At 36.8% G+C, this 14,096-nt stretch overlaps 1 protein-coding gene across 5 annotated transcripts in view; it reads right to left on the reverse strand.

Moving 5' to 3' along the window:
- cacna1g (calcium channel, voltage-dependent, T type, alpha 1G subunit) overlaps window positions 1–14,096 on the reverse strand; it is a 117,235-nt gene that overhangs the window by 37,766 nt on the left and 65,373 nt on the right. For 4 of the 5 annotated variants that reach the window (XM_052571063.1, XM_052571061.1, XM_052571065.1 and 1 more), the window contains exons 20-24: window positions 12,825–13,009; window positions 4,237–4,363; window positions 3,170–3,295; window positions 2,885–2,974; window positions 1,048–1,240 (exon numbers count right to left, since the gene is read on the reverse strand). In XM_052571063.1, the coding sequence (XP_052427023.1) occupies window positions 1,048–1,240; window positions 2,885–2,974; window positions 3,170–3,295; window positions 4,237–4,363; window positions 12,825–13,009 (721 nt within the window). Of the gene's footprint in view, window positions 1–1,026; window positions 1,241–2,884; window positions 2,975–3,169; window positions 3,296–4,236; window positions 4,364–12,824; window positions 13,010–14,096 lie in introns of all 5 variants that reach the window. The other variant, XM_052571064.1, reaches the window with a different exon arrangement.

Below are 14,096 nucleotides of genomic sequence, written 5' to 3' on the forward strand. Positions count from 1 at the left end.
TCCGCTCAACTTTTTATAGCTAAAGTCCACAAAGTTACCTCAGGATATTTAGATATTACGTTCAAAAATAAGTTTCTAAATATTAATCAGGCCAGGCAAAGCTGAGACACGGTTTAATCCCATTTCCACTCGGAAACCTGACACATCCCGTCAGACATTCACACCTACGGAAAATTAGATCTGTAGCGAAAAGAAAAGATGAGGTGAGGTAAAATAAAGCACCTTTCCCTCTCCAGCTAGAACTGATGGCATGATAAAGCACTATAAAACAAAGGACACACTAATCAGTTAATGCGCAAAGTAAATTCTGTATAGATATTCATTAGAGAGTGTGATGTGACAGTACATTTAGAGAAGGCTACATTTCAAAGTACTAATAAGACTAGCTTTGCTTGCATTGCATGAGTTTTAATCTCTCATCATGTCGACTCAAATGATATAATTTATAGATCACCTATTTACATCTGTATTTCTCAAGGGCTTAAAAAAAAATCCTATTTTTAACAGTAAATATTAAACATGCTGGACCAACGTCCAAGCCAATGTCCAAACAAGAGCTGGCATCCACACGGAGATTCTCAGTGATGTTGTTTTAATGCTAACGGCTTGTGTTGAAAATTGCAGGCAGTGGAACCAAAAGAGAAGGTCATCAATACCACGCCGTGCATCCTGGGTAGCATCGGAGCAGGCAGCTGATGGATGTAACCAGTTTAAGTGGGACAAGATTTTTATTTACGTCTCAGACTGCACTGCCCTACATGCATGAGAGGAGGAGGGTGGGCAGAGCCCTGGGGTAGGGGTCCACTGCACACCCTGCTCTCTCAGTAAGCAGATCACCATGCAAGCCATGGGACATGCTCTAGAGACGTTCCCAGGCAAAAGGGGGTCAAGCCGGGGATTTGTAGCGAATTACGGGCCCGAGCATCTCATTCCTCATACGCCGGTCACTAATTAGCATCTAATTTAGCACGCGGTCAAATCAAAATGATCAAGCAGGACTCAGAAAGGTGTGGAAAGGCTACCGACCAGCTAGCTCCTTCTCCTTACTCCTTCTTTTTTTCTCCATGCGTTTAAGGCGCTTCTCCTCACGCCGTTTGGCTTCTTCGGCTTCCTGGTGCCGCCGGCACTTGTGAAAGTTCTCGACCACCACGCCAACGAACATGTTGAGCACGAAGAAAGCCACAATCAGCAAGAAGGAGATGAAATAGAGCAGCATCCATGGGTTGTAATTCATGATGGGCTACAACACAGAAAAACACAACATGCATTAATGTACAGAGTGCACACTAATGTACACACATTCAAGTTCCCATATTGTCAAAACTTACATTTCCTGGCTTTTTTCATGATAACTGAGGTGTAGGGACTATGTAACTACCATACAAGCTTCAAAACAGTCAATCCACAGTCAAATGCACATAGCCTGCATAAAGTGGTTGTGCCTTTTCATGAGCCATTGTGACTTCTGTAAAAATGTGACGTCGGAATTACTCAGTCACCACCCGGAGCACTGGCTACCATCCCAACAGACAACATCTCGTCCATGCCATTGCTGAGCAACAACAACACAGAAACATGTCGGAAATTACATCATTGTACAGGCTTCTGAACAACATTACTATAAGAGACCAGTGGCTAATGTTCATTCATTCGTAAATACCACGGCAATTTAGTTCAAACTAAACCATCTGTTCTGCACATTTCACAAGTGACTGCTGCGTCAATCAGGCACAGTTCAATGCCAGCTTTTCAAAGGAGCTACTTATCAAAGATGCTGCAGTCCCTAAATTGTTGGGTCCAACCTCAAATCCGCAACCCTTGAGTAAACTTCTCACACATTTTACGGAGCAAGCATAATCTTCATTTATAGTTTTGAAATGGTTATGCAACGCTAACACGATGCTAACGCCAACTTAATATATTAATATAATATATAAAAAACTATGGTCTTTACACAAACCAGCCTACAGTAAATCAATAGCTGGCTCTGAAGTTAGCAGCCATTAAAAAAACATTAATATTAATTATATAATTGTATTTTTAGCAACAGATTTTCATTAGAGCAAGGAAAAAATATAATATAATATAATATAATATAATATAATATAATATAATATAATACCAAAAAAAATATAGTCTTCGTATGAACCAATATATCAGTTGCTGAGTCAGGTCCCCAGGAATAGGTTACAGCCATGCTCAAGATGATGATGATGGAGAATTGGGATATCAATAACATTTCAGTTCAAAGGTCTGTCCTACTGGGCCCCCGAAAGATGCCTGCCTCTAGGCTAGATTAAGTGTTCTGTGTGCAATGGTGAGGCACAGGCCACACAGCGTGAATTTGAAGAAGAATCTTGTTCCAATTCAAACACATAAAGGCCTTGGCTAGGACAAGGGCTGGGCTCTGTTCAAATAGAGCAGAATAAATTCAGGAGCTTACAGCCAGTTATGAGGCATGGAGACTTCCTTTTCAGGCAAAAATAAAAATAAATCCTACATTTTTATTACTCAAAAATGTATTCAAAATTATTCAAAAATTCAAACCATATAAAAAAAAAAAAAATAGACATTTGGAAGAAGAGTGTAAAATAAGTCTCTTCAAAGAGATCTGTTGAATGGACCATAAGGAGCGTTACAGAAGAACTAATGAGTGGAAAAGCAGTTCTTTAAAGCCAGAACAGAAATGCTGACCAATGATTTTTTCAGCTCTGAGTTGTCCAATCAGAGTTTGCGCCTATCAGAGAATGCAAATGTCAGTTCACAGTGACCCACTTAAAAAAAGGTTCCCACACTGTCCACAGTGAATCCACAAGCATAAAAATCTGTATTAATATTATTACAAAAAATGCAGGTAATAGGAGAATCTGATACGATTCAATACCTGCTGATCGACACCAACAGCATCCAGTCCGTCGTACATTATGTCCACCCAGCCGTCTTTAGAAGCCAGAACAAAAAGGGACATGAGGGCCTGAGGGAGGTGAGAGATGATATAAAAGGTTAAAAAGAAATCTTTGGCTTCAGTGGCTACATTTGACTTTGTTGAGACCCTAACAGATTCATTTCCAACTGAAAGTGGCATTACCAGTCGCTTGTAGGTACGTCTAAAAGAGCATCTCATGACAGAGTAAATGTCTGTGTAACCACTGCCAGGTTAAACGCTTACCTGTCCAAGGTTATCAAAGTTGTACTTGTGCCTGACCCATTTGTAGTTAGCCTGGAGGCAATCAGACTTGTTGGTGATGTTTTTAGTATCCTCCCCATGACACACAAAGAACTTTCCTTTGAAGAGCTGTGAGTAAAAAGCGCATATATCAGCTCACAACCAACCTTCCTTTTCTCTGTGAAAGATCTTTTGGATTAACACACATTTCAACCACTACAATAGACATTAAGTGTCTTAAAAAAAAATACAGAAATATATATATATTGGATATATATTAGAAGAAGAAGAGGTTGTGAAATTCAAAGTTTAAATTTCAATTTTATAAAAATGTCCATATTACCAAGACTGCACATTAACTAAATATATTAATTATTTAAAAAAACATGTTACACTTCATACAAGATGTTTATGTCTCCATTATTGAAAGTCCAGTATGACTGCTTAGTGAAAACCATACAAGAACAAAGTCAATGTAACACATAACATATCGTACAGGCACAAAGAGCACAGGCATCTTTTCCTGGAAGAATGGAAGATAAATTACATCGGCGTTCCCCTACGGACTTATGTAAATTGTGGAAGTATGGAAAACATAGCATTTTAATCATAGTCAAATTATTCCGCTGTGGGCCGGAAGAGTATGTTTCAAATTTACGGAAATGACAGAAAATCAAGTATTCGTTTTGTGTATTACCTCTTTCTCTCTCACTAAAAGTCTTAAAGGCAATCTTGTGGATTACATACTTTGAGCTGTCAAATGTTACTTTATTTATGATGGTTTCTTAGAAGGAATTACTACAATTAATCCCTAAAGTTAAGACTGGCTTTTACATTAATAGTCTGATCTATGCAAGAAGTATTAGGCTATATCCACTATATAACTGTAAGGTAGCAGTTCTAACTTCCCTGCTAAAAAAAGTACGTGGATTAAAACTGGTTTAAAATGGCTTCTATGCTGACCAAGCTGAAAAGTGCCCAATGCCTCTCTGAAACGACCCATTTTAGAAAACCAATTTAAACTGGTTTACACTTGTGATTTCTGCAGGGTTATGCTGTTTTGTATTTACCTGAACTCCCAAGATGCCAAAAATAATGAAAAAGGCACAGCAGATGACGACAATGTTCCCGATAGGCTTGAGGGATGACATCAGTGTCTCAACAACCAGCTTCAGTCCTGGAGCTCTGCTGATCACTCTGAAAATCCAACAAGAGAACAGATGTTTAACTAGCCTGGAGGTTCTCAGATGGTTTTTGCTTCAGGACCATGATTTTCCATTTGGAAATCCACAGGCAACACAGAAACTACTTTGTCAGGACAAACAAACAAACAAACATTTTACAAAATTGCAAAAAAAAAAAATTATAGTATTATCGTGTTATATAACTATATTTTTGGGCTGTCAAAGGGCTGTGTATATTCATAATGTACAGGTGCTGGTCATATAATTAGAATGTCGTCAAAAAGTTATTTATTTCACTAATTCCATTCAAAAAGTGAAAGTTGTTTATTCTATTCATTCATTACACACAGGCTGATATTTTTCAAATGTTTATTTCTTTTCATTTTGATCATTATCACTGACAAGACAACTCAACTATATTTCAGAAAATTAGAATATTACTTGAGACCAATACAAAGAAAGGATTTTTAGACATCTTGGCCAAATGAAAAGCATGTACATGAAAAGTATGAGCATGTACAGCACTCAATACTTAGTTGGGGCTCCTTTTGCCTGAATTACTGCAGCAATGCGGCGTGGCATGGAGTCGATCAGTCTGTGGCACTGCTCAGGTGTTATGAGAGGACAGGTAGCTCTGATGGTGACCTTCAGCTCTTCTGCATTGTTGGGTTTGACATATCACATCTTCCTCTTCACAATACCCCATAGATTTTCTATGGGGTCATGGTCAGGCGAGTTTGCTGGCCAATTAAGAACAGGGATAATATGGTCCTTAAACCAGGCACTGGTAACTTTGGCACTGTGTGCAGGTGCCAAGTCCTATTGGAAAATGAAATCTGCATCTCCATAAAGTTGGTCAGCAGCAGAAAGCATGAAGTGCTCTAAAACTTCCTGGTATACAGGTGCGTTGACCTTGGACCTCAGAAAACACAGTGGACCAATGCCAGCAGATGACATGGCACCAAAACCATCACTGACTGTGGAAACTTTACACTGGACCTCAAGCAACGTGGATTGTGTGCCTCTTCTCTCTTCCTCCAGACTCTGGGACCCTGATTTCCAAAGGAAATGCAAAATTTACTTTCATCAGAGAACATAACTTTGGACCACTCAGCAGCAGTCCAGTCCTTTTTGAAGCGAGATGCTTCTGAAGCTGTCTGTTCAAGAGTGGCTTGACACAAGGAATGCGACAGCTGAAACCCATGTCTTGCATACGTCTGTGCGTAGTGGTTCTTGAAGCACTGACTCCAGCTGAAGTCCATTCTCTGTGAATCTCCCCCACATTTTTGAATGGGTTTTGTTTCACAATCCTCTACAGGGTGCGGTTATCCCTATTCCTCGTACACATTTTTCTACCACATCTTTTCCATGCCTTCACCTCTCTATTAATGTGCTTGGACACAGAACGCTGTGAACAGCCAGCCTCTTTTGCAATTACCTTTTGTGTCTTGTCCTCCTTGTGCAAGGTGTCAATGGTCATCTTTTGGACAACTGTCAAGTCAGCAGTCTTCCCCATGATTGTGTAGCCTACAGAAATAGACTGTGAGACCATTAAAGGCCTTTGCAGGTGTTTTGAGTTAATTAGAGTGTTGCACCAGGTGTCTTCAATATTGAACCTTTTCACAATATTCTAATTTTCTGAGATACTGAATTTAGGATCTTACTTAGTTGTCAGTTATAATCATCAAAATTAAAAGAAATAAACATTTGAAACATTTGAGTCTGTGTGTAATGAATGAATATAATATACAAGTTTCACTTTTTGAATGGAATTAGTGAAACAAACTTTTTGATAATATTCTAATTATATGATCAGCATCTGTATATATATATAATATATATATATATATATATATATATATATATATATATATATATATATATATATATATATATATATATATATATATATACATACATAAATACATGCACACGCACATACAGACACATACATATATATATATTACATATTTTATATATATTTGTTTGTGTGTTTGTGTGTGCGTGTATACACATTCACGCACACACACACACATATATATACACATACACATTTATATATTACATTTATATTTATACATAAATCTAAATATACATATAAATATTTGAAAATGTATGATATACATAATATACATAGTACACACAAATATATTATGTAAAAATTTTTGTGATTAATCATGATAAATCTTTTGACAGTCCTATTAATAACAATAAATTATTTGATAGGGCTGTCAAAATAAAGCATTAACACACTTACATTGTGTGATTGAAAACACTAATATTTATCAATGCAAAGAGTTAAATGTTTTTTAAATTTCAAATGGCTTCATCGCACAGTTTTTCTGAATAGTTTTGCGACAGTTGAATTTGGGTAAAAATGGATTTAAACATACTATCTTTGACTAATAATAATATACATGGGAAGCACTTTCTCCTTTCTTTTACAACCTGATAAGCCAATTTATTTTAATATCCTAACTATGCGCATTTGAATGATGAGCTGCATAGTTGTAAATCCAAAAAGGGTCCTTAAACTCCTCAGCCCATGCCTGGCCAGAGTCTGCGAGTGGATAAATGTTTCCCATGCTTTCACTGACCTGACATTAGTTAGCATTCCCTACTTTTGGCATTCCATCATTACTGCAATCACTACCTCCTCTACAAGTGAGCATGGCAATTACCAGCAAACATTTCATGCCCTCGCCATTATGCTAAGCAACCGCAATGCAATGCTGTCGGGAAACTTTCAGTGCTGCAAAGAAAGGAGACAGTTTTAATTAAACCGCCGGAATAAAGATGAAGCCTAATTATTAACGCCACGACATCCGGCACAAAACCGCACCTGTCAACCTCTGCAGAGGGTGGCACCAACAGTGACACAATGACACCTGCTCACAAAGGCACACACAATAACATATGTAATACAAACATACAGCTGTAACAATAACTCAGCTGCTTTAGAGGCCAGGGTGTGTTTTTTCTTAAAAAACAACTTAAAGGAGACAGAAAGCATGTGTTTTTAAAAGTCTGGCTTCTTTAAAGTTAACATGCTGTCTTAAAAATGTTGCACTCGTGGAAATGAAAAACAAGTGAAAGGTGCTTAAATGGTCAAAGTTGTCCATTTAATTCAAGGCCTACAATTAAAAAGTAGTGCAGACAGATTCAAGAGCGACTGTTTGTCTGTAAGAACAACGCATAACATGTAAAATTATACTCTAAGGGAGCTGTAAAAGGCATCAGGCTTTAATCTGTGGTGCTGTTTGTGTTGAACTGATGGTAATGGGACTCAATGAGGACCTAAAGCAGTAGCAGGGGATCCAGACGTAGTGCAGAAACATTGTATACTGCAAGATGTTTATGATACTACACACACACACACACACAAACACACACACACACACACACACACACGAGACTAAAACATTTTTCCCCCCTTAGATAAAAGAATAAAGAATAAAAGGCACATTAATCCTCATCTTGTGACAGTGATTTCTGGCTCCTCACCACAGAACTGAGCTAAAGCGGCAAAAACCTGATTTGATCCTCAGCTTTGATCTTCTTAAGAAGTGTGCTGTGATTGTATCAGTGTCTGAGGATGAAGAAAAGGCCACGTTTAAAGAGACCAATCAGGTTTAGTCAAAGTGACTGCTTGAGAAAGGAGTCTGCCAAAAGGGAGTGCAGATAACAGGCAGCTGTGTCTTTTGTTTGACTGAATATCTGTATGCATCTTTCACAAGCTCAAGCGTATTTATCAAAGCGCACTTGGGGGATTTCAGGTAATACCGTAAAATCAATTAGGGAAATGTCAAACGATGAGAATGATCAATATGTCTAGACCCACGCTCTGACTGAAATTGAGAGGGACAGTCTAGTGAAATGATATGACTTGTTTCCTAACTAAAACTAAAATAATTAAAAAATAGTTTTTCTTGGTTGAAATAAAGCTTGGACTGAAATATTAAAAAAAAATCTGAATAGAAAAAAAAAATCATATAAAACTACTAAAATGAAAAAGTCAAATCAAAAATATAAATAAATATTATAATTATATATAAATAATACTATCAATTTAATACTATCAGGAGTTTTCAACCCCTGACCAATAGAGGGCGCTTATGTCTGAAGTGTTGCACCAGTGATGTTTTTTAAAACAGTAGACATTCCAGAACACAGAGAACTTATGTGCTTATACATATAAAGTGTAAATATGAGATGTTGTGCAATTTAACATATTTTTCTATAATAAATAATAGAGAGCAGTAGGAGAATGGTAATGCCATGGTACTGAATGATTACCAAAAAAAAAAAAAAAAAAATTTATATATATATATATGTACGATTGTAAATAATAGCATGAAATCAGGATGGTGGTCTTAGTTTTATAATGTGATGCTAATGCATTCTTCTGGTTTGTGTAGTAACTGTGTTCTGCAAGCCTTCGGAAAAGCTGAATTTCCCATATCCATAGCTCCGATCCGGTCTTTCAATTCAAGATCTAAGGTTTTAATAAATAAATAAATTAAGAAGGGAACAATAACTAGAGCACCGAAGGAGCCTCTTATTCCCAGAACACAGAGACACATTTTCATCCTGGCTGTAATTAAAGGATGCTGTAGTTGGGCTGGGAACCGTCAGTTTGGGAGATTTAAGCTGTGTGTCCCTGACACACACACACACACACACACACACATACACACACACACACACAGCAAGCACACAATCTAAGGACATCTGTCTAAGGACGAAAAAAAAAAAAAAAAAACTACAAAAAAGACAGGAGTAAAAACAGCAGAATAACAGCAGAGGTAATGCAATGCATGTTTACTCACTCTTATGTTGTTCCAAACCTGTATGAATGACTTTCTTCTGCAGACTAAAAAAGGAGATATTAAAGGGATTGTTCACCCAAAAAAAAAAAACAGTCATTACTTATTCATTGTGGTGCACCAGTGAAGAAATAATGACTGAACTTATTCTCTCTATCATCCTAGCACCCTCACTTTATCCAGTAATATGACTCCACAATTACACAAGCAATTATCTAAAAACAATAAGACATAAGGGACATCTGCAGAGATGCTGCGTAAATGAAATCGATCAGTTCTAGATGAGATCCGAAAGAAACAATCTGCCCTTATTGTCTTCTGCTGCAATTCTTTGTCCTAATTACAGCAAACAGACAATGTAGAAAAACTAACTTCAAGTCAAGCATGGTTAGATTAGTTTAACAAATGCCTTAGAGTGGACAGGCACTGTGAAAGAAGCAGAACTGTAATTAGCATGAGAATTAATGAGCACAAACAATAATAAAGCGGTAGATTATATCAGGTTATTTGCATTGGGAAGGGGTCGAGCAGGGGACTGAATGGAGTGATATGAGTGATAGATGTTGGCGTCAGGTGTTTAAGGGAGGGTCTGTTCCTCTGGGGCTCAGGCAGACATTAAAGGATGGATGCTTCTTTATGTGCTTTTGAGATTAATTTAGATCTGTGAGGGTGACGTGCAGTGCAACATACAGTGGAGGGGGTTTAATCTGGGGTTAAAGAGTTGATGAATTTACAGAGTGTGCACATCCCCCCTTAACACAGCGCATAAATCATCCTGTCTAAAGATGGAAAGAGACACATCTCTGTAACAATGCCATTAATACTTGATAAGGAGTACACAGATTTGAACTGTCCAACACAGATTTTGAGATGAATTAATGGGCTTACAGTATCAACCCCTCTCAGAGGGAATTTTAATTATGTTATCATTTGCTTATGCTCATGCCATTCCAAATATGTATGACAAAATAAGACTCTTTGTAAGACTGCTCTTGTCTTTATAATGAAAACGAGTGGGGAATAGAGGCTGTCAAACATCAAAAAGCTAAATAAAAGCACAAAAAAAAAAAAGTCCTAAAATTAAATTAATTAATTTAAAAAATATATTTAAAATAATTTCATTATTCAAAACCTTTCTATTCATAAAATACAGTTTCCAAGCAGATTTCAACAATAAATAGTGTATACAAAAATATTAAAACATTTTTATATATAAAACTTTCTTCAAATTGCAATATTATTTCACAATATTATTTCACACTTATTATAGTATTTTGATCAAATAAATGCAGCCTTGGTCAAATAATAAAATAAAATAAAATAAAGTTTATTTGAAACAAAAATATATGAATACATTGGACATGGTATGGACAATTAATAACAGTAACAATTATTTAAATTATTAGGATAATAATTAAGATCAAATGTATTTAAAGACTAAAATGGTCATGCTTGACAGCCATGGTAGCATTCACTTTGAATTTATGGAAAAGTCATTCCAGATTTAAAATGCATGAGGGTGAGCAGACAATAGCAGAATTGTAAATTTTGGGGTGAACTGTCCCTTTAAACTCAATGCACAGAGTGGTCCAGATACACATGTGGTCTGGATTACCCACCCCTCCCTGAATTCACTTTTGCGGGAGTAGCCGAGCCCACACTGTGGAGACCTTTTACAGCTGTCTTTGTATTTCTTTTGATTTCATCTTGGACTTCACACAGAGGTGCATTAATATAAAGTCTGTCGAGGGAAGGATCAAGAAGTAAAACTTTCAAAAGGTGTTCGGTGTTGCAGAGGCAGACACACAGTAAAGTTCTCTGAAGCAGAGCGTTCAGGCAGTGGAAGAAACTCTGTTTGAGAATCTTTCAAATGTTCACGCAGAGGAGATCGAGGTGAAAACACAGAGGCTTCATGTTTAATTTACAGGGCGTTTTTTTCTCTCCGGGTGCTCTACATTGTCTAACAGTCAACCGAAGCAACTGTCATTAGTTATAATAGGACCATATCACACAGACTGTTTAAAGGTTAATTCACCTTATGTAACTATGCCAAGTGGATAAAATTCAATACTTCATCAGAATAAAATCATAAAAAGGAATTCAAGATTTGTTCCACATACAGTACTATTCATTTTCTATAAGGGTATACTTGGATCACTATGCACTATTCAGTAGAAGTGGAATAACAGTGATGCTCCGAGGTAGTTACATGAATCATACATTAGCTGTTTTAGCAAACTAGTGAAGGATGCCTTAAAAAGATTTACAAGAACACTTATTCATCAAAAACCTCATCCCTATTTGCCATGATGCAGTTCAGCACACAAGCATGCTTTATCAGCACAAATTAAAATACTAATAAAATACCAGAAAAACATGGATTCAGGAAAAAGTAAGTATGTGCAGGGATAACACACACCAGAGGTCAATAATTAGCAGACTAGGCACTTGGGATCCAGAGCCAAGATTGGTTCCATCCGAGCTGCTTAGAATTTCTCACTGAATTAATCTAATTATGGACTTTTTTTGTCATTCAGCAACTTTTTTTCTCTTTACTAGTCAGCAGGTACAAAAATATATACATACACAGACACAAACCCACATATTTAACTATCTATCAATCTATCAACCTCTATCCATCCATCTATGTCTATATCTATATCTATATATATAAATGTAATTAACTTATTTTTTCTATTTAATATTTGAAAGTTCCTTTCATCTAACATAGAAACAGAAATATAATGCAAAAACAAATCCAAACGGTCAATTTTTCCCACCAGCTTCTCTTCAGAAATATTGTTGATGGCACATTAACACAAAGGCAGGTAAAAACACAACTACTGGAATATGATGTATTTTTAATACAAGTCTCTTGGGAGTTTAAGGAACTTACGGAAGTTGACCCTAAATTGAGGAGTACTTCTGAAGGGAGAAGGGAGCAACTGGGGGTGAAAACCACTGTAAGCATTTTGTGGGGAAATTGGGCAGGAAAGATGAATATTTGATTTTAACTTTCTGCTTGAATGTGTCATAAATATTTAAGAGTAGGGAAGGCCTCCAGAAGTTCCCTCTGCAGGTGGAAAGGTGCACAGCGCACACACATGTTCACACACAAATACACATACATACTGCATACGCTACATACTGCATCGATCAGGAGCTAATTGATGCTTCTGTGAAGGAAAAGGCTAATTGTGGAACTTCAGTCTTTACATTAATTATGCTTCTTGTAAGAAAGTAGATTCTGATTTAAGATGACCCGAAGAAGTACATGTACCATATTTTTCGGAACAATAAGTCGCACCTGAGTATAATTCGCATCAGTCCAAAAATACGTCACGATGAGGAAAAAAACATATAAGTAACACTGGGCTATAAGTCGCATTTATTTAGAACCAAGAGAAAGAATTACCGTCTACAGCCACGAGAGGGTGCTCTATGTCTTCAGTGTAGACTACAGGAGCACTGAGCAGCATAGAGCGCCCTCTGGCGGCTAGAGATTTTTATGTATGAAGCCTACTATACAGCATTGTAGGTGGTGCACTTATGCATTAAAGCTTTTATGTAATTGATATTATTATTTTGTGTGATGACTATAAGCAATGCTGATTGGATGTCTGAACAGTTGTGTTGTGATCACTGTACCTGAGCGGCCGCAGGGTCCTCAGTAAACGTAGCACCCGAAGCATTCCCAGGATCTTGGTGCCGGTGTTGGAGATCAGGGATACCAGGATGTCAATCACGGAGATCATCACCAGCATGCCATCCAGAATGTTCCAGCTGCTCTTCAGGTAGGTATTCTTCCCAAAACACCAGCCCAAAGCAACCACCTTCACAACAACAACAGATATGATTTTAAAGTGGAAATGTTGGCTGAAACTTCACTTAAAGCCAAATTGTCTACATTTTCATAATAAAGCATTTTATTCTAGTCCAAGACAGCTATTTGTAGGTTGAACGGTTTGTCTGAAAAACGGAAGACAGACTGATTGTACCATAATTGTCAAAATGAAAACTTTTGCAAAAATAAAACTATTAAATAGTTCACCCCAAAATGAATATTTGCTGAAGATTTACTCACCCTCAATTTAGATGAGTTTGTTTCTTTATCTAAAAAAAGAAATATAGCAATACAGCACTTGCTCAATAATAGTTTCTCTGCAGTGAATGGGTGCCATCAGAATGAGGCATTTTAACTTTAAACCATTGTTTCTAGCCAAAATATAAATCCATAATCCATAATGATGCCCTGTTGTCCACTCACACCCAAATCCACTGATGATAATCATAACTGTTTAGGACTGTTTTTACTTGTAAACAGCACTTGATTTTTCACTGGATAAAGCAATATTATGAATGTAAGAAACAAATCCATCAAGAAGTTTTTAACTTCCATCTTCTAAGCATGCAAACTTTCACCTCTCAAGACGTTAACTGAAGGACTGCAGTCATTTGGATTACTTTTTGGATTATTTTGGTGTTTTATCAGCTGTTTGGCTCTCATTCTGACGGCACCCATTCGCTGTAGAGGATCCACTGGTGAGCAAGTGATGTAATTTTTAATATCCTAAATATGTTCCTCTGAAGAAACAAAATCAAATGTATATTTTTGGGTCAACTACTGTACTTTAAGGAAAGAGTATTTCATTACATCTGTAAAGCATATTTTCTGTATCCTTCACAATTATGAATTTAGTTTATCCTAGCTTTCATGACAAATTAATTTTGTAGATGTGAACACACAATTTCATAAAAACATGCACCCTGCTATAAAAAAAAATAAATACAATTCTTTCAAAGCCAAGACCTGTTAGAAAAACTACGCACATGACAGGAAACGTGAGAAAACATGATGTGTTTGAAATCTGAATTTGGTAAGAAACTCTTTCTTATTCCCTTGAGGTCTCTGTCACACTA

This window comes from Carassius gibelio, chromosome B12 (genome assembly GCF_023724105.1).
Source record: "Carassius gibelio isolate Cgi1373 ecotype wild population from Czech Republic chromosome B12, carGib1.2-hapl.c, whole genome shotgun sequence".
Classification (NCBI taxonomy): domain Eukaryota; kingdom Metazoa; phylum Chordata; class Actinopteri; order Cypriniformes; family Cyprinidae; genus Carassius; species Carassius gibelio.